Below are 25721 nucleotides of genomic sequence, written 5' to 3' on the forward strand. Positions count from 1 at the left end.
GTCAAAGGACAAAACAACATACAAAAATTCATTCTAACCATCCTGTACTACACATAACCGGTGAACAATAAAGAAATCAAATAATAACAACAGCAAACTTACTTCCATAACAAACAAAACATGAGAAAATCAAATCAAAGCTTTCAGCCCACCCACATGTGCTCCAAAGAAACATGTATACGAGGTAATATGAGATATGTTATAAATTATGTATAAATGTCTTCCTCCAACAGCAGCCAATCACCCGCCGAGCTGAAACCTGGTGCAACACTTGGCAGCCGGTCCTGTCACACACCTGTGTACATTGGGATCCTGAGCCAGTGACACCCGTAATCATGTTTTATGAACCAGTGTTACGACCGGAGTCGTTGCATCGCTCATCTCCCAAACTTCATAACAAAACAAGAACAAGCGCGGTTCGGCATTATGAGAGTCATTCTTTCTTTCATGGCTTCACCAGTAAATTCACTGAAAAACTGCTAATGTTGACACATTCTGATGAAAGTCTTTTGTCATAACGACACTATAAACATTTGTATCTGATTATATAGCTGTGGGATTTTTTTTGTATTTAGTTCTGTTCATTCCAGCGTTCCTCTCTTTTCGTAATGTCTGTTGCTGCTAATGTTGTTCTCCAGCTAATGATTCTCCCCCTCGGGTATTAATAACATTTATCATAGGATTAGTAAATTAGTCACTGCTTGACATCCCGTCTTGAAATGATCTTCAGAGGATTATAATGAGACAGCTGGTGTTTTGAGAGTTCTACCTCACAGCAAGAAGAAGCTTTGGTCAACAGCTTCCTTGTTTTAAGCTCTGAGTCTCCAGATGTTCTTCTTTGTTCATGTAAAGAAACGGCACCTGCATGTCACCCTTCAAAAAATGTAGTCCCCCTCGAGTGTGTGGAGGAATTATCTTTCAGAGAGAACACCAACAATGAGCCTCCTTACATCATCATCTGGATTAATTTGTGAGGGTCATCACATTGCATTATTGCTACTACTTCTATGACATCATCTGGTCTCTGAGGACCAGTGTAATCAGAAAGAATGTGTGTTTTTGTGTGTGTGTGTGTGTGTGTGTGTGTGTGTGTGTGTGTGCGCGCGCGTGTGTGTATCTGTGTGTGTGCACACGTGTGTGTGTGTGTGTGTGCACACGTGTGTGCCTGTGTGTGTGCTTGCATGAGTGTGTAATCTGCGTTATCTGCAGAAGGAAAGAGAGAAAGGGTCCAACCTGGTGTTCATGTTCCGCCTGCCCTTTGCTGCTGGGAAAGTGTTCAGCGTTAGCATGCTGGACACACTCCTCTACCAGGTAGCTCTCTCTCTCTCTCTCACACACACACACACACACACACACACACACTGAATACTAAACATCTTCACTGTGGTAGTGAAGTGACAGTTTTGCTCTATTTCTGTACTTGCTTTGTTCTCCTTCCAGTCGTTTGTGAAGGACTACATGATCTCCATCGCCAGGCTGCTGCTGGGTCTAGACTCCATGCCTGGCTCAGGTTTCCTCTGCGCTGTGAGTAGCATAACAGCATCAGCTTGAATTCACCCCATCAACCCAACCAATTGTTGTAATGTTTGTCTTCCAGATGAAAATCACAGAGGAGGATTTGTGGATACGGACGTATGGTCGACTCTACCAGAAACTCTGCTCCTCCACGGGAGATATTCCCATAGGCATCTACCGAACCGAGGCCCACAAGCTTCCGGTTTCTGAGGTCATTTGCTACTTTTTGAACAAAGTGTGACTTGTTTATATCAACAGACAGATGTTCAAGTCCCTCCACTCAAAAATGTGTGTTTAACTTGGTTATTTAAACTCTGAACTTGGGACGATGCCACTGTTTAAACAAACCTTTTGAACAGGTGAGCTACCAGAAAAATAGAGTGAGTTTTTTTAGAAACCATAATGAATATAAATGAAATGTGCAAACCTCTCAGTATAATTCAGTCCAGGTCAACAGCAACACAAATTACAGCCTCCAGAATGACCGTTACAATAAATTGGCACCTCTCTCAAACATATTCAATAAAAACAGAGCAGTACAATCCTGTTGTGGTAAATTATTATAGCTCCAGCACTCTAAACGCTTCATAATGTTGCCTTGTTCACACATTAACACTGGTGATGGTGAAGGCTGCCGTGCAATCAGGGGGTACAACATGACTTGAGCGTACTGAGTGTTCAATGAACAAGGCTCCACATGTAAAGTTCTGCTAGTGACCCCTAGAGGCCACAATGTCCTTAACGCCTCACAATGGGAGGCAAATATCCTAATGATTTTTTTTTTTAAATCCTGGAATTAGGAAAAGAAAAGAGGGCCATTCAACTCGGTACTATTAAAAATATTTGTTTTCAAATTCCAAGTCTTCTCTGAGATTAAGATGCAAAACTACAGCTCCACGAGGTTGTTTTATTTAATAGCGGCATCTTTTCAGGTTCAAATTAAATTTGTAGAAATTCGTCTTCGGAGAGAAATCTATTTTCGACGAGGTGCAGTGATTATTGGAAATTGTAGCTACAACAATTGGTTATATTGGGAGCTCATGAAATCCTGAAGAATGTCTGGGGTTATCTGCAAAGTTATCTTCATGATTTATCTCCAGCATGATGAGAAAATCTTCCTCATTCTTCGAGACAGTTCTGCTAAAGAAGTCATTTCATCATTCATGTGTCAGTCCCAGGTATCAATCACGGTGGAAGACTACGAGGACACCAGAGAACCCAGAGAACCCCTGTTGTCCCGTAGCGGCGCTCACCGTAACTCCACCTCCTCAGAGCCAGTCTCAACCTCCTCACATTCTTCAGACCACCCACTGCTCAGGAGGAAGAGCATGCAGTGGGCACGCCGGCTGAGCAGGAAGGGAGGTCGGAGCTCCAGCGGGGCCAAGGGTGGAGCAGGCAGCGCAGCCGAGAGGATCAGCCAGCAGAGACTGACCCTGTTCAGGCGCTCGGAGAGGCAGGAACTCAACGCCCTTGTGAGAACAAGGATGAAACATTTGGGCCTTTCTCCAACTGGATTCAGTAAGTCTGGAGGTTTTTTTGCGTATGAACATACCTGCTGTCTTCATGCATCCAAATTGATCTCCTATGACTTCCTGTAAGATAAATTTTGAGCTGCATATACGGATGTAGCACAGCCTGCTGTACATCCTGTGTCTATTTTAGTTCCTGTCTCACACACCTCTTTCCTCCTGTATCAGATGGGATGACAGACCAAGGGAACAGACTGTCTTACATCCTTATCAACCCATCACCAGACACCAGACTGGAGCTCCACGATGTCGTGTAAGCACACAATGCTGGAATCATTGAAAAAAAAATTAAAAACCTCAAACGTCTGCCAAGGGCGATTGACCTTTCTCTTATTAAATGCACATCAGCCACTGCAGCCATCGTATGTCTGGATATATTTCTGCAAACATGGAAATATTCTGATTGTTTGCATGCAATATTTCCTGAATAATTAATGAAAATGTCAGAATTGATTGATTGTTTTTGTTTCAACTTGCTGAAAGAACGACAAGATCACCCTCTTGGCATTTGGAGAGTGCAGATGTCCAATAAGGCCAGTCAAGATTTTTCTTGACTCCAGCCGCACTCCCCCACCAAGATTTTGTGAAATTCAACCTGATAGTTTTTGCGTCGTCCTGCTAATAGACAGATAACAACATCGCCACCATGATGTTACGGGATTTTCTTACTGGTCTGTTTCCTAACTGCAGGTACCTGATCAGACCAGATCCCCTCTCTCTGGTACCTAACCAAGGGAGCAGCAGAAAGTGCAGCGCCGGGCTCACAGAGAGCCACAGGTTCGATACCCAGGACAGCACCCATCTGTGAGACAGAGAAAAGACAAATGTGCTGTCAACACATTGACAGAGTAAAGAGAAACAAACACTCGAGAGAGAAGCAGAACTCAAGAGTTGCTGAGATGGATAGATGTATGTAAATATATATATATATACAAACATACATATATATGTGTGTATGTATATATACACATATTTTCTCGGCATTCAGTGTCTCAGTGAACTGAGCAGCGGCGGACATGCATGGACCTTTTCTATAAAGATGGGAATGTTTTATTTATGCACCTTTCCATTTTCAAAGAAGTGAGCTGGGGACACAGAAGTGCATTTACTGAGAAACTCTACGTATTTATATCTGTGTCCGTGCATGTTCTGTACTGCATCATGTATGTATGTAACTGTATGTATGTGTACGCGCGTGAATGAAGGTGTTTATACGCTTACGGATCAAAAGCAAGACACTGCCAATTTTATCTGGACAGCCAAAGGAATCTGCTGCCAAATCCAAGTTAAAGGATGTATTTTTGTGTCCTCTGTGTCACTGGTGTGTTTCGTCACACTTAATGTTGTTGAACCTATTTGACACTGCAGTGCACACACCTTGTAAGGTTTTGGGTTTTTTTGTTGTTGTTGTTTTTTTTTGCTGTTGTTCTTCTTCTTCTTGTGTGTCTCCTTCATAAAGCCTTTTTTGAAACTTTTCACCTGTTGCTCACACCCTCAAATGCACACACTTGTTTTACACTCACCAGCAGCGGAGGAATCCAAAGAGTTTCAGTAGTGGGTATAAACAGACAGTAAATACATCCCCACCTGTCGTATCACTGTGTTCACACTTAAGTCCGTTCTTGTCCTCAGGACTCCCGTTTTAAGCTTACTTTGGTTGTCTGTTTTTCAGTTTGTTGTTAAGGAGCAAGTCTACTTTCTGAGAACTACACGTATTTGCCATCCTTCCCAGAGCCAGAAGAAATGATAGATTCTCTTCTCCTGTGCGTGTGCAGTAGCAAGTTGAGACCAGGTGACAGCTAATTAGCCTAGCATTATGAATGGCATTGGATGGGCAGGTTAGCATACAGCTTCCAAAACCTGTAATTCATCTCCTCTTTATTCTGGTTCTAATAAACAAGGTTTGGGATCTTGGTTTGTTCAGAAGTTATTAACCGAATCCTCTCAAACAAAGTCAGCAATGAATAGTAGATGCAGTCGCTATTCTTGTCAAGTTTTACAGTGCTGTGTATAATGACTGAGCCCAATTATAATTTCTTCTATTTAAAAAAAAATCACAATGAATTGTTCAGAAGCTTAGATATATTAATAAAAAGGAAGACAGTTTCGGAGATGCCATATGTGTTGAGTTTTCACAGAGTTATGTTTATGTTACCATCCACAACCGTTCTTTGTGCTAAGCTAACTAGCATGTGATCTCAGCTCCCTTGTGCACACACAGAGGAGAAAAGGGTGGCTATCTTCTTTTCAGGCTCTGGGGAAGATGACAAATAAGCACAATTCCCCAAAAATTGGTGTGTACCTTTAAAGTCCCGCCTTCGCTAACCCTTCTGTCAATCAGTGTTAGCTCTCCCACACCAGCTTGCGTTTACTGGCATTCACATTAGAGATGAAGGGGATGAACAAAATAATTGGAGTATGCCGTAATATAATTCCATCCAACAGCCCTGCAATGAATACTGTCTTTGTAAAGCTTATAATGTATCATATGTCCCCGAGGCTGTGTTTATAAGCTTAACAAGTATTGGCTGGATTTATTGCACACAGCAATATACATCCACTTGCACAAGTAATTGGTTTGCAAAAATAAGGATTCAATTTTAAAGAATAATTTGATTTAAAGTAAAAACAAGTGAGAAATTGTCTTTTATTTGTCATCGTCTATGGGCGGCACAGTGCTGCATAGGCTCCAGCCCCCCTTTAACAGGATAAGTGGTAGAAAATGGATGGATGGATGGATGGATTTGTCATGGTCTTCGTCGTCCTCTGCTTATCCGGGTCCGGGTCATGGGGGCAGCAGCCTCAGCAAGGAAACCCAGACCGTCCTCTCCCCACCCACTTCCACCAGCTCTTGCAGGGGAGTTCAGAGGCCTCCTCCCAGTTGGATATTCCTGGAAAACCTCTCGAGGGAGGTGTCCAGGAGGCATCTTCACCAGATGCCCAAACCACCTCAACTGACTCCTCTCAACATGGAGGAGCAGCGGCTCTACTCTGAGTCCCTCCCAAATGACCAAGCTTCTCTAAGGGAGAGCCCAGCCACCCTGCAGAGGATACTCATTTCAGCTGCTTGTATTCTCGATCTCGTTCTTTCAGTCATTACCCAAAGCTCAGGTCCATAGGTGGGGCTTGGAACATAGACTGACCGGTAAATCAAGAGCCTCGCCTTTTGGCTGAGCTCCCTCTTCACGGCAATCTACCGTTTAGCACCTGCATCACTGCAGATGCTGCCCCAATTGGCCTGACAATCTCCCGTTCCATCCTACCCTCACTTGTGAACAACATCCCGAGATACTTAAACTCCTCCACCTGAGGCAGCCCCCCCCCCCCGACCTGGAGTGGGCGGTGATGACTTGATGGCCCTAAGAGGACCACATCCTTTGCAAAAAGCAGAGACGACATCCCCCTGCCACCAGACTTGTTGTCTTTTATTGTACTTCATAATTTTAGTTCATAAGGAAACATGATTTTAAGCTTTTACACATATATCACAGTAAATTACTTGTGCAGGTGGACATTAATGCTGTTTTGTTTTTTTACCCAGGATTTACAAGCTTTGCAAGTTTCTTATATCTTGACTCTCTTATCATTTTACACAGAAATGGCATGGTTGCTAACAGGCACCCATGCTAACACCTCTACTGTAGCTTCAGTGCCATTATGACAGATGAAAAATGTGTAAATATTAAAGTCAGTTAATAGATCCTCATTGCTTTTTATGTGTGTGTGTGTGTGTGTGTGTGTTTGTGTGTGGGTGGGTGGGTTTTAATGTGGATTTGTGCAACTGTAAACACTCAGATTTCACTTTCATGTTCACATTGTTAGATGTAAAACCACTTAGCATCTACGCAGTCACATTGTTTTCATTTTTAGATTCATCAGAGTTGTTTAACAGTCTTTTGTGTGGTTTCCTGAACTCACATTTCTGAGGTTTATATGGCTTCCATATGTCAACACAACGTGTGAATCACACTGAATGGCTCCAGTTCATCTGCTGTCAGGGACCCAAGCCAACATGTGTTACAGAGGTTAGTTTGTGCGTAAAGGAGCAAAGTCTATTATAATGGCATGTGCTGTTTGAGTACGCACACACGCTCACAGGATTTTACCTTTATTCCTGGCACCAGAAGTCATTTGTTCTTTGCGTTGCTTTGCACTGTTGATCTCAGAGCCTTAAATCCCCAAAATTCCCCTCAGCAGAGCCTGTTTACTCGCAATCTCAAGTGGATTTTCTTCTCTTCTTGCTGTTCTGATGTTTGTCTGATATCACGAGAAGAAAAAGTTCAGTTCTAAACTCGTCTGGGTGATCTGCCAAAGTGTGGGTGTATCAGCGCTGCAACATGAGAATGTGGGTGTGGCCAGAGAGGCTAAAAGCTAAGCATTAACTGTAATTCTCAGTTGGAGTTTTGTGTGCGTGTGTGTTTGTGTGTGTGAGAGAGAGAGACAGAGACAGAGACAGAGAGAGAGAGAGAGAGAGAGAGAGAGAGAGAGAGAGAGAGAGAGAGAGAGAGAGAGAGAGGGGAAATGGCTGCTCAAACAGTCAGCATACTCATCACAGGAGCCAACAGGGGCCTAGGGCTGGAGATGGTCAAGCAAATGGTGGAGGCCCCGAGCCAAGTGAGAAAACTGTTTGCATGTTGCAGAGAACCAAATGGACCCAGCGCCGAGGTGAGTTTCCTCTGAATGAGACCGTGAGGCCTCAGTAAACAGTGGGTAGCTCTTTGTTTCACCAGAAATCATTTTCTCGGTGTATTTACAGGCATTGCAGACACTGGCAAAGAAGCACCCTGATGTCATCTCCGTCATCTCTCTGGGCACGAGCTCTTATGTTTCTTCCTATTATATTCTATGTAACCTCCTGTCATGCTCCAATGCCCTCCAGTGCACTGGCTTCCATGGCTCGGATTTATCTGCTATTGACTGACGCTACATTTTCTGTCTCTTATCTGTCAGATGTCTCTGACCTTTGTAGTATAAAAAAATCTGCTCAGCTTGTTGGATCCCAACTGGGCCCGCGGGGTCTTAACCTGCTGGTGAACAATGCTGGGGTCCTTGCAAAATCGTCCCTCTTGGAAGCCAGTCCAGAAGACATGCAGCATTCCTTCAAAACTAATCTCATGGGCCCGATGTTCATGATTAAAGTAAGATAGGAGGAAGTGCTACTGAGCTTTAATTCTGCAATTATTCAAAATGAGGGCTTGTCCTTTAAAGTGTTTGCCGGCTGCCCCCGCAGGAGTTCTTGCCTCTCCTTGGTGCAGCAGTGAAGGCCAGTGTGATACCAGGAATGTCCTGCAGTAAAGCAGCTGTCATTAGCATCTCCTCAGTGTTGGGCTCTGTAGAATCTGTGAAATATTCCTACTCAGCCTTCTCGGCGATCTCCTACCGCATCAGCAAGGTAAGAAACTACCTGCTTGCACGGTCACCTACTTCTCACAGGCCCATCAGCTTTTGCATCCCTCTCCCGTCTCGACTCAGGCGGGCTTGAACATGCTGACAGCTTGTGCCGCAGAGGAGCTGAAGAAGGATGGGATCCTGTTCTCAGTGCTACATCCTGGCTGGGTGCGCACGGACATGGGCGGGGAAGAGGTGAGTCAGCTATTTTCAACAGAACTTCCTGGTACGGTCATGAAAGATAAAATGGAACAATGTGGAGAGACCTGCTTCAAATGTTTATTTTGTTCAATGGAGGAGTGAAATATTAACATCGCCCTGTCTGAGTTCAGATATCAGAAAGATATCAGACTGTTGAAACAGCAAAGCCAAATCAAGTCCTGTCAACACAAACCAGAATAATCCGATCCATTTCAGCACCACTTTGAGATGCAAATCCCATTTTTACCTCAGACTGGATGTCTGAGTGTTCACACGGCTGCAAATAGAAATAGAAATAACTACTACCAAAACAAGAAATCACACACATCCACGTGTACAAAGGACCGTTCTGGTAAAAGCAGAAGTGCTGAGTCAACTTCTCTACTTGAGTAAAACTAAAAAATACAGGTGCTGAAATGTACACAAAGGGTAAAAGTGAGAAGTAGTCCTTTGAAGGTAATTTGGAGGTTGGGCAACATATCAGTGAATCCTCCATATTGTCTTTTGTTACCATATGGAAGTTTGTAGAATCGTGATACATAATTTTGATGTCTACATTATTAGCGAAAGCAAATAGACAGACAGAAATGGTCATAAAAACCATTTCTGGAATAGAAATGACAGAAATGTTTGTTTCTCATGACCCAGTTTGATAAACATCCGTGAGATAATTATACATGTGATTTTCCATACCAAGATAAACACCAGAATATATATATATATATATATATATATATATATCGATAATTACAAACAGACACGCTGAGTATTATGTCAGCACTTTGTCCGTTCTTCTTTAGAGGGTGTGAAATGAGGCAAAATGAAAACAATCAATAACTTAAATTCATGAAGTCTGTTTAGAAATTACAGGTTCTGATATTTGCCATAAAATAGGAAGTAAAAGTAAAAAGAAGATGTCATTAGAATAAATATCCATGAGATGCCTGGAAAAAAATATTTGTACTTAATCTCCCACGTCTTATTAACTCCTGTTTTGAAATACCTCATGAAGTACTATCCGGTGCATCATCGTGGAGCTGAATGAATTCAAAAAAAAAAAAAAAACGCTCGTCATGAAAGATTTAAAGATTGTGATTCCCTGAGATTCTGCATGGCCGTCTCCTTTTATGGCCGTCATAATTTCAAATGATTTAGTCGTCTGGCAGCTTGCTGACCCTCCATTATTGCTGCAGCGCTGTCAATGACACACCATGTTCATGCTGACGTTGTTTATCAGATACGGATCCAGGAGAGGACTGAAAACTGGAGTGTGTATGAAGCATTAGATTATGTGAGTGAGTGAGCGAGTGAGTGAGTGAGTGAGGATATTAAATGTGCATGTGTTTAACCACCAGGGGGAGATTGATGCTCCGGTGAGCGTGCAGGGGATGCTCAAAGTGATGGCGTCCCTGACTGAGGAGCAGAACGGAGCCTTCCTGGATTATAAGGGTCAGACCATCGCCTGGTAGCTTCAAACAGCCACTGTGTGTTTCACCTGACCCCCAGAGAAATAAATCACTTGCTCTGGTTACCCTGCATGTCTCATGCCATTTTTTTTTACACACGTACACTCTCATCAAATGCTTAAATTGCTGGATTCACGCTTCTTTTTTTAAAATTTGCAACACAAGAATGCCCTCCAATCACCATGTAGCACTGTTCCACACTGCCACATTGGCGGGGCAGATCTTTAGTGGGTTGGGGTTACTCCCCTTGATGTTTGCCCCAGGGCAGAAGAAGGGGTACATCTTATCATCAAAGACATCATCAGTGAAGGCGTAGATGGGCGTCATGTTGATAGGATTAGAAAAGGTCACTTCCCCAGCGTCGTAGTCCAGCTGCACCCTGACTCTGGTCAACTCTCCCTCCAGATGCAAGCGGGTGCTGGGCCTCGTCATAGCCGAGTACTCACCCTCATAGTGCGATATCATCCAGAAGCCGCCTTCGGGACAGCCGGATATACGGCCTTTCCTGTCGATAGACCCCTTGACCACGCCGAGCATCCAGTCCACCTTGTCGCCCACCTCCACCTCCCAGGCGTGGCGGCCTGAGGTGAAGCCCTCTGAGCCGAGCACGAAGACGAAGTGGCCGAAACGTTCGGGATTGTCCGGGAGCTGCTTTGTGGATCCACCGTTGGCGACGCTGGTCAGGTCTCTGGAGAGGGACAACCAGGAGTATGCAGTGTTGGGGTCCAGGGTGATGGGTGCTGCAGTGAAAAGAGAAAATTGTTCACTGTTTTGGCTTCCTATCCCTGCTCCATGACAAAGTATAATCTAGAGGTCTCTTACTATACTGGACCATCTCCACCATCTTCTCCCAAACATGATACTTGAGGGAACTGACGTGCTTGGCGACATCGATAAGAGCACCTGCCACTTTCTCTGGATCCTTCTGGGGGATTTGGGCTCTGTGAGGAGAGAAGTCCCACTTAACTCAATCACTTAACCAGCAGCTGAATCCGGTACAGAGAGATATGGCACGCACTTACCTTTTCTTCGTGTTGGTGTAATTCTGAAATGAAAAGACGGGATTACAGTAATGCAAAGATAAAATGAAACCAGAAAGACAAATATAAAAACGCATTCACCTGAAGGAAGAGAGCATCATCGGACGCAATCTCGTTCTCAATGGCGATGACGGCGTGGGAGAACGTGAGGATGTCTCTGGTGATGCTGTCAGACTTCTTTTTCACCAGCTCTTTCTTCTCCTCGTCCTCCAACTGCAGGGCGGCCAGCCTGGCCGTCTCCTCCTTCCGCAGGAACTCCCGCAGAAGCTCAAACTCTTCTTTGATCTGCTTCTCGGTGGCCTGAGTTTGGTTCTAGCACACGTGGAATTACAGGACAAATGGAGTAAATAAACATTTGCACAACTCTTTTCAGATGTCCAAAGATCCTCATCACCACCTCCTTTAGAACTGCCATGATTCAGGTATCAATGATCATGTTTTAAAAAGTAAATATTCCCATAATAGCCCAGGTATAGAAGCTTGAAGTTTCCACTCGAAAACGCTTACTACAGGAACGACACAAAATTCTGTCAATCCCGAATTCCACTCTCAAGGAGTTCAAAAATTTGAGTTTTTGGACACTGTCAGAAAGTTAATGACGAGGCCAATATTCTTCTTTTTTCCCATCCAGGTGGTGGCACGGCAGCGTCTGTCTAAATGTGAGAAATCGGATGCTAACAAGGCAGATGGACGAACTACAACTTTGTCAACCCTCCCCTAAATGTGGCTCCAAATGTGCAAAATGTGAAATTTTTAGATGCTTTGGCCTGAAAGCATTAAGAGATTGGTTTCTCTTTTATTGTTGATGTGGTTATTGTATCAAAAATGAGAAATTCTCACAAGGGTACCGACTGAAGTAGTGGGAGCGTACTGTCGACTTCAAAGACTGTTTTCCCGACTGCTAAAAAGCAAACACGGTGGCCTTTGGTCAACACGTTTACACACTAACAGTCACGTCACGGGTCATGCAGGTTCCTTTAGCGTTTCATAGACATCTGTGTTTGTTGATACCTTGATGTGCACAGTTGTGTCATCACACTCCTGCTTGGCTTCATACAGGCGACGCAAGTTTTTCTTCAGAGGGATCAGCTCGTTCTTCAGCTCGGCCTGAGGGGTGAGGGAAGAGAACACGTCAACGGTCTTCCCCAGAGCATTTTAATGTGATTCTGGTTTTTAGTCTCTTTAGTGGCATTTTTTTTCTATTCATAATAAACAACATAAAGGAAAAGCAGATTACCTTGAGGTCCTGAGCTCCTTCTTCTAAGGGACACACTCGGTGGCCCTGGTGCTTCTTGGAGGTGTGACACACACAGCAGAGAACTTCTAAATCATCGAAACAGAAGAGCTTTAGAACTTCCCCATGTGTGCTGCACTTCTCCTCCACCACTGGATCCCCGATCCCACCGACCCCTGTTCCAGCTGTGGTGGTCTTCAGCTCCTGCTCTCTCAGGAAAGTGTCTGCCACGTTCTTCAAAGCCAAGCTGACCGTGGGTTCCGTCAAGGAACACTTCCTCCTGCAGACTGGACACTCACGCCGAGCCTTCTTCTTGTTCCAGAACTGCTGCAGACAAGCCCTGCAGAAGCTGTGGCTGCACTTGAGCACCACTGGATCCTTGAAGATCTCACAGCAGACAGGACAGGACAGCTCCTCTTCCAGCATGGAACCAGAGCGTGAGGAGACAGCCCGCGGTCGAAGGGATGAGGTTACCTTTGGACTCTGGAGGAAAGAAAGCTTCCCGGGTTGAGAGGACGCACGTGGACGCAGCGCCATGTTGAGTTCCTGTCGGCAGGAGGCTGTTTTTATAGCTCCTAATCGAGAGAAAACTCCTCACAGCTCTGTGAGGAGGGAAGCAGCAGAGACATCTGGGCATGGTTAGGCGTAACTAGGGTTATAGATCAACCAGGACTTGAAGAACAGGTTTACTTCACTAATAGTAAATAAAGGACATGTTGCCACCCCTCTGTTGCCAGCCATTCCAGGACTCGGGGAAAAGTCACGTTTGGCTTTTTCTTGGAAAAGTCTGAACTGTTACAGAAAACATTCCAGCAGTTTAAGAGGTTTTTGTGTGTGTGTGTGTGTGTGTGTGTCTGTGTGTGAAAACACCATCAAACGAAGCAGAACAGACCTCCTCAGTTTGACACCTTCCTGGATGTGAACTGCAGGTGACCGGCACTATCAGGTTTATCCAGGCGTAACATTACCTCCAACACCCGGCAGAGGGAATTCACCATCAAATCAAATGTCACGTGTATTTGAAGAGGACTGAGAACAAACACGCGGTTGGGGGGGGGGGGGGAGTCTCTGTCACTAAAGGAAAACACTCCTAATTTGATATGATTCACAATATTGGATTTTTGCTGCTTTACCAAAGGGGTTGGACATATTAGATGAGAGATCTTTCTACATTTAGATATTGTTATATAGCAAGGTGTCTTTCCCTGTTTTTAAAAGCTGCATTGCAGTAAAAGTGATGTACTTTTATTGAACTTACCAGGTTTTTATATTTGCTTTCACCCAGTCATTGTTGCCACATTGCTCATGTTTTATTTCCTAAAACAATGAGACAATATCAGCATCAAAAATATTTGAACCAGCGAATGTTTGATATTTTTGCTTTAGAAAAAAAAATGGATTCGTCAAAACAGTTTAAATTTTCTGATTAATCATTGCAGCTCTGGAATGTTGTAATTTAACGTGAACATTGTGAAAACCGTATATCTGAATGTGCCAAGAAAGGGAGAAAAAAAAAACGAGGGAAGACTGCCATTTTGGTGTTATTATTGCATTATAATTGGACAACAGTGTAATACAAAGCCATCAAAATACGTGTTCTTGTCAGTGTTCATTACATTGTCTTTTTTTAAACTTTTGATCTTCATGAACCAAAAACTCAACTTACTACAAATATTTATTTATTTATATATATATATATATATATATATATATATATATATATATATGGAGAGGGTTAACACCTAAAGACATTTGTCTAAGCTGAGTAGTTGGTGCATGTTGGATATTCTCTCTGAACACAACAGTGACACGTGATGGGGATCGTTTGGTATCATCCTGCTTCCACAGTTGACATGATTTTTAAGCACCATGCACCAGAATTCATACTCCAAACAAGAATGTAGAAAATGCATGAAAAATGGATGTTTTTCACAGATTTGTTTTTACACAACTTCCTTTTCTTTTGCGCCACTCTAATGCTCCTTCATCTTTTTTTCACAAACCTTTGCCATGACAGTCACATCACTTCATATAAAAACACCATCTACAAAAACAAAAAAGAAGATACAAATAAAGTCGGTACAGCCCACAGACATGGAAATCTGCTCCCATTACAATGACCTCCGATAAAAAGGTCAATTAACACTGATTCTCTTTAACACTGTTAAACGTATGGAACTGAAATGTTAACGTCATTACAGCATGGAGTATGTTAACCACTGAGCTTTAAGTCAGCGGGCTACACTTTACTATGAACCCCATTTTTTTTCAACCTTTAAAAGATAAAACATAAAACCAGCAGAATTCATCATGAGGATAAAAATATAACAGCACATGCCTGTAAAACTCATCTGAAACAGTAACACTGAGTGGACAACACAGTATTTCAGAAGCCGAACTGTTCTGTGCAGTTCTGTTTTTCTTAACATGGTGCGATGCGATCTCTTTCACTTGCTTTAACAGCGCCGTGCAACACAGTGCAAAAGTTTCATATTTATCTGCCATGTCACCCATATAGGAGATGTGCTGTACTCGTTTCACTGCCGGCAACGACAATAATGACATGCAGGTAGGTGTGACGATGTCAAAAGGGAACGCCATGGAGTTTCTGGGAAGACAATTAAAAGCACTTGGGAAGTAGTAACAGTCTTCTCCCAATGACCAGCAACAATTCCTGTTAGTCCAGGCAAAATCTCCCCAAACTAAAACTTAAAAGAGAAAAAAAAAAGTAGCAGTATACACTAGAATAAAACAAACTCATGACAGTAGTGTAGTGTTTCCTAGTAATACTGAGTGTTGTGGTTGACAGACACGCACGCACACGCACACACACACAGGTTTGTTCTGCTCCGTTAGCAATTACACCCGCCCGACCTTGGCATCGCCGATTGCTCCCCAGACGTCAAAAACAAATTCGTCTGGGAAGGCAAAGTCTCCCAGGGTTTCATCTAAAGCCTCAGCGAACTCATCTGGGTTCTTTTTGTCCTTTCCTAGCTCCACCATGGTGGCAGCTAGAGAGAGAGAGAGAGAGAGAGAGAGAAAAAACATTAAGAGACACAGACACAGACACACACAGACGATACCAACCTTTTATCAAGCCAGAAGAGCCAAAAACACACACTTACCCAGCTCACTGTCTCTGATACCCATGTAGCTCTCAAGCAGGTCATCCACCTTCTCAATGGCCTTTTCCTCAAATGCAGAAGGCTTTGGGGGAAAAAAAACAAGCGTTTTTACAATAAATTATTTTCTCTTAACAGGACAGAGTGTTCTTAGTCCACTGGTGCGGGAAAGACTCACCAGTTCCTCCACTGTAGCGGGACCCTTAGAGCGTAGCCGCAGAGTTCCCCTGCCGGTCCCTAGCTGAACCCCCGATGCGGACCTGGACCCTCCAGACCGCTGGCTGATCATATCTGCACACAACATTGAAACAGCAAACCCTGTGAATTCTCTACCGCGGCCCTAAAATCGGGCCCTCTCAGTGACAAGAATGAATCAACATGAATGGATGGATGGAACTGAGGAGATTTTTTTGTTTTGTTTTCATTCTTCAGAATAACAACAGATGGATTCAATTTCATCCAGATACTGAAAACAGAAAAGGAGATTTTAATACAGAGTTCCAACGCCTCATACTGGAGCGGAAGCTTGGCCATGACCAGTTACACACATATTTTAAGATGTCAGCAGCACAGTTGGAGAGTTTTCTTTGGATGTGAGAGGGTAAAGATTCTACTTTCCAGTCGTTTTTGTCCTTCATCACATGGAACAGTGTGATTAGAGACACAATCTACTAGTCTGCCATCTTGAACAGAACTGGGAGGAGAGGTCCATTCAGCGCAAGAACTGATGTCATTATTCAAGTTGAAGAAGTTTACAAATCTCTTGTAAGCAGTATTTTGCTTTAAAATCATCTCTGTGTAGTTTCCGCTACGGTTGTGCGCGGTCTCTTTAAATACTGCAGTTCTCCACAGGCAGAAAGAAGCAGATGTCAGCAAGTATACTTTCTGCCACCACCAGCACACCTCTGACATCATAGACGTCACTGGCCCGCAACTCCTGCAGCCAGCACCTGAAACAGTATGTCACTTAAAGCTAATTCATTTTAAATGAGCAGACGGTAAGAACAAAGTCCAACACTCCACCGCTTGCCAGTAGCGCAACTATGATCACTCAACATTTGCCCTAATAGTGCTACTAGCTTCAGAGTAGAACCTCCCAAAATTGGTAGTTTTTCACCATGTAATATTTGTTTTCAGCATAAAATTACTCATCAATGATGAAAGAGGACGCAAACTGGCAGTGCAGAGGTTGCGGAGTATTGTCTCAGCAATATCCTCATAGAATCTACATCTGACATGACTCACTCCTCCACTCACACCTACCGAAGGCTTTCAGGGGCTCCACCAGCTTGATGGTGAACTCCTTCCCTTTGGGCAGCTCCTTCAGCATCTTGGCCACCTCATAATGTCGACAGCCAATCAGCCGATGGCCATTGATGGACTCGATCATATCACCCACATTGATGACCTGGATTTGGTGAATGACGCTTCCCTCTCTAATTCTCTGAAAGACGCAAAACTTAAATGAGTGATTACATCACCTAGCTCATTGCTCTATCACATCCTCATCATTTCAGCATCACACACCTTGATGAAAGCATATCCAGCACCATTGTCAGTAATCGTCAAACCTAGTGCATCTTCTCCTTTGAACACCTCTATTTCCTTCCTTTGGCCTTTAATGTGGGCAAAAATAAAGTCCTCTAGTCCAATCTGCCCTCCCAGCAGTTTGTCCATGTCCACCTTGTGAGTGTTCAGTGTGCAAAACATAACCTGCAGCGGGATACAAACAACATTTACCATAATGCCTATCCTGCAGGTGAACAGATGCAATTGTTTACAATCTGCACAGTGCCTCACCTCGGCTGGAGGTATCCCAAAGGCTTCACCAATTTTGGCATAGAGTTCTCGCACGTTACTGAAGCCCTCGATGCGGCCTGTTGGGCTGCCATGAGCGAGCTGCGTGTGGAAGATGAGACGAGGTCGCATGCTGCTGGGTGGAGGAGGCAGGCCTTCAGAGGTGGCACCTTCTCCCAGCCCGACAACACCTCCATCTAGGCCATCCACACCTGACACATTGAGACCAGCACGGATGGGTTCCGCTTCTTCATTCTCAACTAATGGGGAGGCCTTCTTCCTTCTTCCCAAACCCAGAGGCATAGTAGTCCTACAGGGAGAGCCAAGGGAGTGGAGGCTGCTCTGAAGTTATGCAAAAATTAAGGTCAACATACACCTTCACAGCAAAAACTGCTGCAGGTTAGGTGGACGTTCACGTCACAGACGAGCTTGAAAGCTGTCTCAACCAGGCACTTTATGGATTTACACATCAGAGCAGCTCACATAGCTGTCAGGTCCAATTTCTGGAGTGGGTGGTCCTGAGCTGCAACACAGACAGAGAATGTGTATAACCTAAACAGCCATTGACTATCAGTTACACTTCTAATGTAACATTACCCTTAGAATAATTGTCATATCGACAACGTGAAGCTCTTCCTGCCTTTGTCAGGACATCAGATAACACTGACGCTAATTTTAACAGCTAGCTCATGGACATATGTTTCTTGAAGCAACACAAACGTCTGTCAACTCCCAGATAGCTAGCGACTTAGCATTTAGCTCCTAAAACGGAAGCTTCTTCAATACAGTTGTAAATTCAACGGTTACTGGTTCTGAAGAGGTGGAATGAGTTTCCTAGCTTCAATAATAACTAACTAATTCTAAACTGAGGAGAATAAACATGGCAGACCAGTCATTCTTACCGGAGCAGGAGTTTTAGCCAACAGTCGTTAGCGCTTCCTTCTAGCTTAGCCTGCTAACGGTGCTACAATAAAGAGTAGTCAAGAAAAAATGTTGACGCGTGTTGTCTTCTAATATATTCAGCCCCTCCGCTGACACACTGATTTACTCCTGGTAAGCTGTAAAGCAAGCGATGATGGGATGGATGTGTGTGTGTGTGTGTGTGTCGGTATGCTGTTGTAATGCTAGCTTTCTACCAGCCCAGCAGGAGTGGAACGACGATGCCTTCAAGGTGCCTCGTAAATCTTTAAGTTACGCATTACACGCATGGAGTACATGTCAAACAAAAACAAAAATAAAGAGAGGAAAAAGAAGGAAAAAAAAACAATTCAGAGGCATACTAAAACGGAATTGACGGGAAATGTATAACAGCAATCAAAAGGGGTAAATAATACAGCATTGTAACATATTGTCAGAAGTAAAGATGGTTTATGATCTGACCACCTCAATTACCTATTCCAGTAGATTTTTTTTTATTTAGGTTTACTCTGCTGCCGGAGGACTGGTGAAGCTGCTAATGGCCTACTTTTTATAACCTTCTTCTTAGCTGTATGCAGTGTGAGTTATGTGCTGGCCGAGATTAAAAGTTGACACTAAACTACATCCTTAAGGTTTTATGGAGAGAGCAATGTAAAAGTTAGTCTCTGGTGGCCACTGCTGTACTAGGATTGGGTTTCGATGATAGTAGGGTGTTTTTAGTCTGAGAGTATACTACAAATCAAGAAAAAACATGACGGTAAAAGTATGTCGGCTTCAAGTTCGCAGACAGGCTGATGTTATGTTGAAGAGTGTTCTTCCATGTCCAGGGACCTTTTGGACTGGCATGGACTGCCTCTAACACGAATGTGTGTGTATTTCAGTCATCATGGGTAAAGGGGAGGAAAATTGGAAAAGTAATAATTGTAAATTCAAAATTTGGAACAACTGTTCTGAAAGGTGTATAAAAAGCCCTGTGAGATTAAGTCATACTCCTTTCTTCATCCTATATAATTTTGTTACCTCACTTTTGCATACTAAAACCTGCTTTTATTGCAGGGCTGCCATTTTATATTTTAAAAAAAGTATCCCCAAAATAAAACAGTGTTTTCTATCCTCATATGGGAAATTTACTTTTATAATTGTTTATAATTTATCAAACTGAGCCATTTTCTCAAATTTAGAATTGGGATGAATTCCATGCAATTCCTCTGTTTTCCTTTTGTCTCATAGTATGAAACTCTGCAGGCAAGTGGTGGTGGTGGGGTCAACAAAAATGGTGGGTCAGGTCAGGTCGTGGTGTGTATGCTGATGTAATAATACTTATGAGAGTGTCTGGGGTTCTCCTTTCCAAAACATGTGTGTAAGTATGAGCTTTGACCACCAGAGGGCAGTACATGCAATGAATATTTGGTCAAGTCAAAGGGCTGCTCTAAACGATTGCATCATCGTGAAACTTTTACACTCCATCCCTTTAGTGCTGACATCAGGGAGAAAATGATTTAATTAATAAATCCAACAAATAGGCCATCATCACCAACGAGACATTTCCGATTTTTGCCAGCTTCTTTAATGCGGTTATGCAAATCATCAAAACAGAGGAAAAAATCAAATTCCCATTAAGAAATCAAAAAAGCTTTGTTAAAAATTAAAACATTTGAATTCCCAAAGCTGAACAATTTCAACACAACATAGACAAAATAAAAATGCTTGTGCATTTTTGCCTCAGAAAGCAAAACATCAGCCAAAAAAAAATTTTTTTTAAAAGACATTACACATCCCTACATTCATGTTCAATCACGTTTGTCAGTTGGAAACATAAAAGTCACTTCACTACTTCATCCTCCACTGAATGTGCAAATGAACCTACTAACTTCCGTCATTGCTACGGTGAAAAGTGCACTGGCATTCATGTAACAGAGTTCAAGGAGGTCAAGTCTAATTTGTCCGACTTTCACCGTAATACAAAAATTACTTGACCCAATTATTACAAAACTTGCAGCACGGGCCAAGAAGAAAGCTATCAATCTGTGGCAGATCTGTTTAACATAGGGAAATGACCTTTGACCTTTACAGAGGTCTTGCACTGCTTGTTTAAGATTCCTATTCAACTGTGCAACTTGAGGCGTTGTCAGGTATAAACTATGAAAGGGAACTGAATGAATGAGATGTAAATGTATTTTAAATGCTCTTGACAGCTTGAAAACATCAGTACCAACCTGGTATCATGTCATATAACAAAAATAAACTCACTGGCTGTAGATTAAATATGCAGTCCCGCACAGACAGAGTAATAATAGAGGAGAAACTGAAACATCATCCTCTTCATGACATGATACACACGCGCTATCATCAACATACTTTCAGACACGCAACATATTATAAATACATGGGGACAAATATTTGGCACAAAATGTCTCTCCATTAAGTACACAAGTAATGAGGTGTGTATTCCTGGACAAAGCTAGTGTGAATTTACTAAATATTCCATCGTAGATGTAACAGGGTTTTTTTTCTCCCTTCTCATGATTTGAATTTAAAATCCTTAAATCTGCAACAGAGTTCTGCTCTTGTTTCCTTAACATAGAAAAATCTCTATATTATGCTACATTATTGGAATCTTTCTTAAGTATATTACGGTAAAATCCACATCACGTTCCATATACTCTTTTTTTGCGATTGTGCGCATATTGAGGTCATATTCCAGTGACTAGATGAGTGTAACTGACAGCTGAAACACTGTTTAACAACACTGCTCACATATACATGGACAGAAATAAACCAATGACTTTATTCCAAATGTATTTCTTTCTCTGTGCTTATTACTGAACATTGCTGTAAAATATGCCTGAATTTGTCCAAAGGCTTTTTTTTTTGGTATCAAATAATCTAAGTACTGGAATTTTTCTGTCCACGTAAATGTAGCCATGGACCAAAACAAAAAAACAAAAAAACATGCACAATGTAAACTGATCTGGCCAATACTGGTCTACTTAACAAAAGCTGTATTTTCCACTACTTTTAAAACGTATCATCTCTCAGGATCTGCACTTTCCTTCAGCCTCCATTTTATCCACCAGTTCTGTTGAGTAACGTCGTCACTAAACCTGAGGTAATGCTAATGAAGCAGGCTGCATATTAAATGGAAGCTCAAACAAACTGAATTTTTTTTTAAAAGTGTTATTGTGAAAGTTTAAGTGGTAGAAAGTGGTGAGCTCCTTCCTGCAGCCAAACCACAAACTATCACGTCAAAGATAATACTGAATGTCTGTGTGCGCGCACCTGCGATGCTTCACAATGATCATGAACCCAACATCACTGCAAATCCTGACATCAGTGGTTCTGTCAGTTTTCTAGTCTTAAACACACTCCACGAACCTGATTTGATACTGTAGGAAAAAAACAAAACAAAAAAACAAGTGAATTTAGCGTTCAGACAGTAAAATTGAACTAAGCTGGAGGTGAATCTGTCCTGAGGCTAAACTACAACAGCACCTCAGAAAACAACACTGGAAATGTTGGGAGTTTTGGGGTCCAGTCAAGGTGGAAGAATCTGTCTGAGTGCATCACAAGTGTTTTGGCCCAATTTATCAGGGAATTTCACAGTAAAGTCCAAAATCATGTCCCCTCTCTTCTCGGGACATTTTGACAGCGGCAGTCCTTCTCCAACGATCCGCTTTTTCATTCCAGGTTTGACAACATCCCTGGAGGTCACAGTGATGGTCCGGCCATCCAGCGTGGGGGCGTTGACTGTGCATCCACACAACGCCTGGGAGGGTACATGAAGAATATGGTTATTGCATGGATCAAGCCACTGATGTTAGCATAAAGTTACACAACAACTTTTAGGGAAATCTGCTTCTTTGCAATTCTCCCCAGAGACACGCAAGAAGATAAATCGTCTTCTCTTCTCTGCACATGCAGTAGGGAGCTGAGGCCCCACTCGCTAACTAGCTTAGCACAATGACGAGTAGTGGATGGAGGTGTTAGCATACTTCTGTCAGATTGTTCAGGATATTCATTTGTCCAGGAATTTATAAACGCAGCCATAATTTGATGCCCCATAACACATCACAAGGGGCTTCATTGAAATCGTAACCACTCATGCATATTCTTTACACAAGCTCAACGCACAAGGGTGTTTTCATTCTGGGCTGCCGGGGAAGGGTGTGACATTTCTGACACATTTCTAAGCAACCTTCAAATTAAAGAGTAAATTTTCCTGAGGGGTAGGCAGTATCCCAAACAGGCTGTTTCTGAGGGAGTTACAAAAGTAGCATGAGTAATGGCCTGCAGAGCTCTAACTAGGAGGTCGCTCAGCATAAATACATGGTCATATTGGTTAACAACCATAAAATTGAAAATATAAAACCGGGAAAGGGGCATAGTATGGCTTCTTACGTCATCACTAATTATGAGAAACCCTTGTTAAAGTAATGCAGGTGAAGACCGTTTCATTGAAAAGTGTATTTGACAACTTTTGTTGGTATGCTAACACTTCCCACCCACTACCATTCTTTGTGCTAAGCTGATTTGCAACCTGTGGGTTTTAGCTCCCCACTGCACACACAGAAAAGAGAAGGGTATCAAATGTGAAGAGTCGATACTTGTCGTCACACCTGTAAGCAAACATGGATTGATGGCAAACTGTCAGTGATCACTTACATCTCTGAGGGATATTTTTGCGGGGTAAATGATATCGGAGCCCTCTCTTCTGAACACCGGGTGGGGTTTGTCTTTCACTACAAACACCACGTCAGCAGGAATGTTGCTGGGAGTTTCGTCTCCCTCCCTGGGGAATGTGATTTTTGTTCCCTCCTTCCAGCCACGCTTGATGTCCACTGACAAAATCTTGTCTTCGCTGCGCATGGTGCAACCGTCCGGATTCAGTCTTTTACGGGAAATCTTCATCTTTTTGGTGCAGCCTGAGAAGACCTCCTCAAGGCTCACCTTCAGCTCATGCATCACAGGAGGGTCCTTCTTTTTTTCATGTGCTCTGTGAGAGCGTCCTGGGTGGGATTTAAAGGACCTATGAAACCCACTCATGCCACCTATTCCACCTGTGCGAAAGGCTGAAAAGGGGTCGTTGAAGTCCATGTTGCCATCCCCATTCTGTGAGAAGAGGTGATCAAATGGGCTGCGGCCACCAAAAAACTCAGCAAAAATGGCATGTGGATCTCCCTGGAAGGTGTAGTTGTAAGTGGGACCACTGTATCCTCCACCTGCACCACCGGTAGAACCTTTTAACCCTACAGAAGGAAGCAAATAATGACAAACATGAGATCTGTGACATCATGCTACTGATTTCTATCAATCCAGACATATTTTAGTGAATAGGTAGCTGCTAAAATCTGATCAACAGTCTTTGGAGCCCTTGGCTGGCGAGTGCTGCTTCTTTCAAGACAGCTGGGCTCCACATGGCAGCGTTCTGCTGCATAAGCAAGTGAAAAATAAACAGTGACAAATTTTTCTGGGGGCGCAGCTATGAGTGACTGAATTCAGGCACACAGGTGGAAAAAGATCCACAGATTCACCATTCCGACACTTCATCACTGGGACAGCAGTAGTGCTGCGCGATATACTGATACTCGAAATGTTTCGTGGTACTGTGCCATTAAAAACAATGCCATGACACCTTTCAGCAGTAACAGTGCTTGTTTGACAGAGTAACTCCAGCATGACTGTGTATAAATACACCTCTTCCATCCCACACACACTAAAGTGCATCCCAGATTCCAAATCAAGTTCATAACTGAGCGAGTTCAATGATGCACTGATGGCATAAATACACTGACAACAGCTAAAAACCAAGTGTAGATACTTATGATCCATCCATTGTTCGAGTATCGATATACAAGGTATCATTTTGATCTTGCGATAATGTTTTGGTGCAGTTTAGAGAACAATTAGCTTGGAGCTTCTAATTTACAGACTTTTACTCATTACACTGACAATGAAACAGCACTGATTTTAATTCTGAGTGTCCCTCTTGAATCTATCACTCTCTTTGAACATGCTGCACTGATCCAAAAGGTAGATCATGAGAATATTAAAACTTGAATGTCAACATTAAGATCGCCTAGTTTAAGAGCCCCATGTAATTTTGTTGAGGTGTGTAAAAGTGTGTGTGCATTACTCTGCCTCCACTCTTTTCTGAGGCTTAAATGGCGACAGGCCACTTGCGACCAATTCATAGCATTTTGGTACAGAAAGCAAAGTATTGCATGACTTTGTGTTGTGTGGACAGTCAAGTTAAGTCCAAAGACACTAAAACTTATTTTCACAAGTTTTTTTTTTTTGAAGTTATGCTGAACAAGAGATTGAGTGCATCCAATTCTGCACATTTGTTCACCTGTCCTCAGGTCTATATTGCTCAACCCCTCTTTTGGGGCCGTTTTGGCACTTAGACAAAATTACAAGGTGCAAGTTCCTGCTTGAGAACTGCTTCAAAATGCTAGCAGCCAAAATGCCAAACCTGAGGATTCAAACCAATGCTCTTCTTCCATACAGTCTGTTGTGGCACATCTCTTTATACAGTTAGTTCTTATTTATGAAGAATATTCAATTTCTACAGGTAAATGAAAGGAATACATCTAGCAAACTAGATAATGACAACTCTAGAAGTCAAACCTGTGTCTCTTGTGACAGTAAAGGTACAGCCTGAAGGTACATGTCTAAACGTTTTGAACTAGTTCGGCAAGAGTTAACATGTCGGTGTCGGACTGACAGGACCGGCAAGAACTCGTCGTTTCTGGCAAATTCTCCATCAGTACCTATTGTGCACACGTTCATTGTGTTTGCTGTTGCAGAACGATGCAATATCAACGTATTACTTAAGTTTAAGATGCAAATGGATGAAAGTAACAGTAACACCATGGGTGGATAGAAAAATAGACTAGCACGCAAATGTTGAGTTATAAAGAGAAGAGTTCCGCTACCTTCTTCGCCATAACGATCATAAATTTCTTTTTTCTTGGCGTCGCTCAGGACATCGTAGGCTTCAGCGACTTCCTTAAATTTGTCTTCTGCTCCCGCGGACTTGTTCTTGTCGGGATGATAGCGCAGGGCCTGCTTCCTGTACGCCTTCTTTATCTCATCTTCAGAGGCACCTTTTGCTATTCCCAGCACTTTGTAGTAATCTTTACCCATTACAATAACCGGTCACTTCTTCTTCCACTTCATTAAAACATCATTAACTATTTTTTTTCTTCAATGCTACACAAACATCCAGCCTGTCACATGCGTCGCGCACGTTAACGGTTCTCGCGGACTCTAGCTGGCTAGCTAAGTCAAGGTTAGCTACTTTAACTTAGCAAACTCCCTAAAATCTGTCACCAAGAGAAAATATATTAACTGCAAATAAAGTGTACAACTTTGAAAAAACAAAACAAAACAAAAAACGACGTGCTCGTCCAAGTGTTTGCGTTCGGCAGCCTTTAGAAGAAACTTCTGGAATAGGCTCGTGCGGCGACGGTTGCCAGGTTTGTGACACATGAAGTCAATATCCTACCAAA

At 42.8% G+C, this 25721-nt stretch overlaps 5 protein-coding genes across 11 annotated transcripts in view; 2 read left to right on the forward strand and 3 right to left on the reverse strand.

The window, feature by feature from the left end:
* kcnt2b (potassium sodium-activated channel subfamily T member 2b) overlaps positions 1-6760 on the forward strand; it is a 41950-nt gene extending 35190 nt beyond the window's left edge. Inside the window, exons 24-29 of the mRNA XM_086185955.1 lie at positions 1210-1311; positions 1441-1524; positions 1598-1726; positions 2688-3033; positions 3213-3297; positions 3735-6760. Of these exons, the coding sequence (XP_086042081.1) occupies positions 1210-1311; positions 1441-1524; positions 1598-1726; positions 2688-3033; positions 3213-3297; positions 3735-3852 (864 nt within the window). The 3' untranslated portion in view covers positions 3853-6760. The remainder of the gene's footprint in view (positions 1-1209; positions 1312-1440; positions 1525-1597; positions 1727-2687; positions 3034-3212; positions 3298-3734) is intronic.
* LOC147244988 (E3 ubiquitin-protein ligase TRIM69-like) lies at positions 1936-13441 on the reverse strand. Of its 7 annotated transcripts, none has more exons than XM_086185960.1 (8): positions 12377-13043; positions 12151-12246; positions 11221-11451; positions 11122-11144; positions 10922-11040; positions 7151-10839; positions 3739-3846; positions 1936-3311 (listed from the first exon to the last, which is right to left on the reverse strand). In XM_086185960.1, exons 1-6 carry the CDS (start codon positions 12908-12910, stop codon positions 10277-10279), a joined length of 1566 nt encoding a protein of 521 aa, XP_086042086.1. In that variant the 5' UTR covers positions 12911-13043; the 3' UTR covers positions 1936-3311; positions 3739-3846; positions 7151-10276. The 7 variants fall into 7 exon arrangements, with proteins under 7 accessions (XP_086042086.1, XP_086042084.1, XP_086042085.1 ...); XM_086185958.1 differs by having other exon boundaries at positions 1936-2984; positions 3068-3846; XM_086185959.1 differs by adding an exon at positions 6963-7035 and having other exon boundaries at positions 1936-3846.
* Positions 7360-10138, forward strand: LOC147244989 (uncharacterized). The gene is made up of 6 exons (XM_086185965.1): positions 7360-7709; positions 7801-7855; positions 7995-8182; positions 8275-8436; positions 8517-8627; positions 9989-10138. Exons 1-6 carry the CDS (start codon positions 7566-7568, stop codon positions 10100-10102), a joined length of 774 nt encoding a protein of 257 aa, XP_086042091.1. The 5' UTR covers positions 7360-7565; the 3' UTR covers positions 10103-10138.
* Positions 13442-14090: 649 nt separating the features above from the next.
* Positions 14091-18461, reverse strand: gipc1 (GIPC PDZ domain containing family, member 1). The gene is made up of 7 exons (XM_086185964.1): positions 18195-18461; positions 17296-17815; positions 17023-17208; positions 16759-16939; positions 15674-15786; positions 15499-15580; positions 14091-15384 (listed from the first exon to the last, which is right to left on the reverse strand). Exons 2-7 carry the CDS (start codon positions 17593-17595, stop codon positions 15233-15235), a joined length of 1014 nt encoding a protein of 337 aa, XP_086042090.1. The 5' UTR covers positions 17596-17815; positions 18195-18461; the 3' UTR covers positions 14091-15232.
* Positions 18462-19742: 1281 nt separating this feature from the next.
* On the reverse strand, positions 19743-25702 carry dnajb1a (DnaJ heat shock protein family (Hsp40) member B1a). The gene is made up of 3 exons (XM_086184025.1): positions 25146-25702; positions 22873-23456; positions 19743-21976 (listed from the first exon to the last, which is right to left on the reverse strand). Exons 1-3 carry the CDS (start codon positions 25354-25356, stop codon positions 21746-21748), a joined length of 1026 nt encoding a protein of 341 aa, XP_086040151.1. The 5' UTR covers positions 25357-25702; the 3' UTR covers positions 19743-21745.
* Positions 25703-25721: the final 19 nt, after the last annotated feature.

This window comes from Aulostomus chinensis, chromosome 18 (assembly GCF_037954235.1).
Source record: "Aulostomus chinensis isolate RoL2024-O1b breed Wild chromosome 18, RoL_Achi_v1.0, whole genome shotgun sequence".
NCBI classification, from domain to species: domain Eukaryota; kingdom Metazoa; phylum Chordata; class Actinopteri; order Syngnathiformes; family Aulostomidae; genus Aulostomus; species Aulostomus chinensis.

Excerpts from the sequence above, each read along its gene's own strand:
- LOC147244989 (XM_086185965.1), top strand. The coding sequence starts at position 7,566 with ATGGCTGCTCAAACAGTCAGCATACTCATCACAGGAGCCAACAGGGGC. Across the intron at positions 7,710-7,800 it reads CAAATGGACCCAGCGCCGAG|GCATTGCAGACACTGGCAAA; the intron begins GTGAGTTTCCTC and ends GTGTATTTACAG. Across the intron at positions 8,628-9,988 it reads CGGACATGGGCGGGGAAGAG|GGGGAGATTGATGCTCCGGT; the intron begins GTGAGTCAGCTA and ends TTTAACCACCAG.
- LOC147244988 (XM_086185960.1), bottom strand. The coding sequence starts at position 12,910 with ATGGCGCTGCGTCCACGTGCGTCCTCTCAACCCGGGAAGCTTTCTTTC. Across the intron at positions 11,452-12,150 it reads ACACAACTGTGCACATCAAG|AACCAAACTCAGGCCACCGA; the intron begins GTATCAACAAAC and ends CACGTGTGCTAG. Across the intron at positions 11,041-11,121 it reads TACACCAACACGAAGAAAAG|AGCCCAAATCCCCCAGAAGG; the intron begins GTAAGTGCGTGC and ends CTCTCCTCACAG.
- gipc1 (XM_086185964.1), bottom strand. The coding sequence starts at position 17,595 with ATGCCTCTGGGTTTGGGAAGAAGGAAGAAGGCCTCCCCATTAGTTGAG. Across the intron at positions 17,209-17,295 it reads TTGGGATACCTCCAGCCGAG|GTTATGTTTTGCACACTGAA; the intron begins GTGAGGCACTGT and ends ATCCCGCTGCAG. Across the intron at positions 15,385-15,498 it reads TATCAGAGACAGTGAGCTGG|CTGCCACCATGGTGGAGCTA; the intron begins GTAAGTGTGTGT and ends CTCTCTCTCTAG.
- dnajb1a (XM_086184025.1), bottom strand. The coding sequence starts at position 25,356 with ATGGGTAAAGATTACTACAAAGTGCTGGGAATAGCAAAAGGTGCCTCT. Across the intron at positions 23,457-25,145 it reads TGATCGTTATGGCGAAGAAG|GGTTAAAAGGTTCTACCGGT; the intron begins GTAGCGGAACTC and ends TTCCTTCTGTAG. Across the intron at positions 21,977-22,872 it reads CAAAAATATCCCTCAGAGAT|GCGTTGTGTGGATGCACAGT; the intron begins GTAAGTGATCAC and ends GTACCCTCCCAG.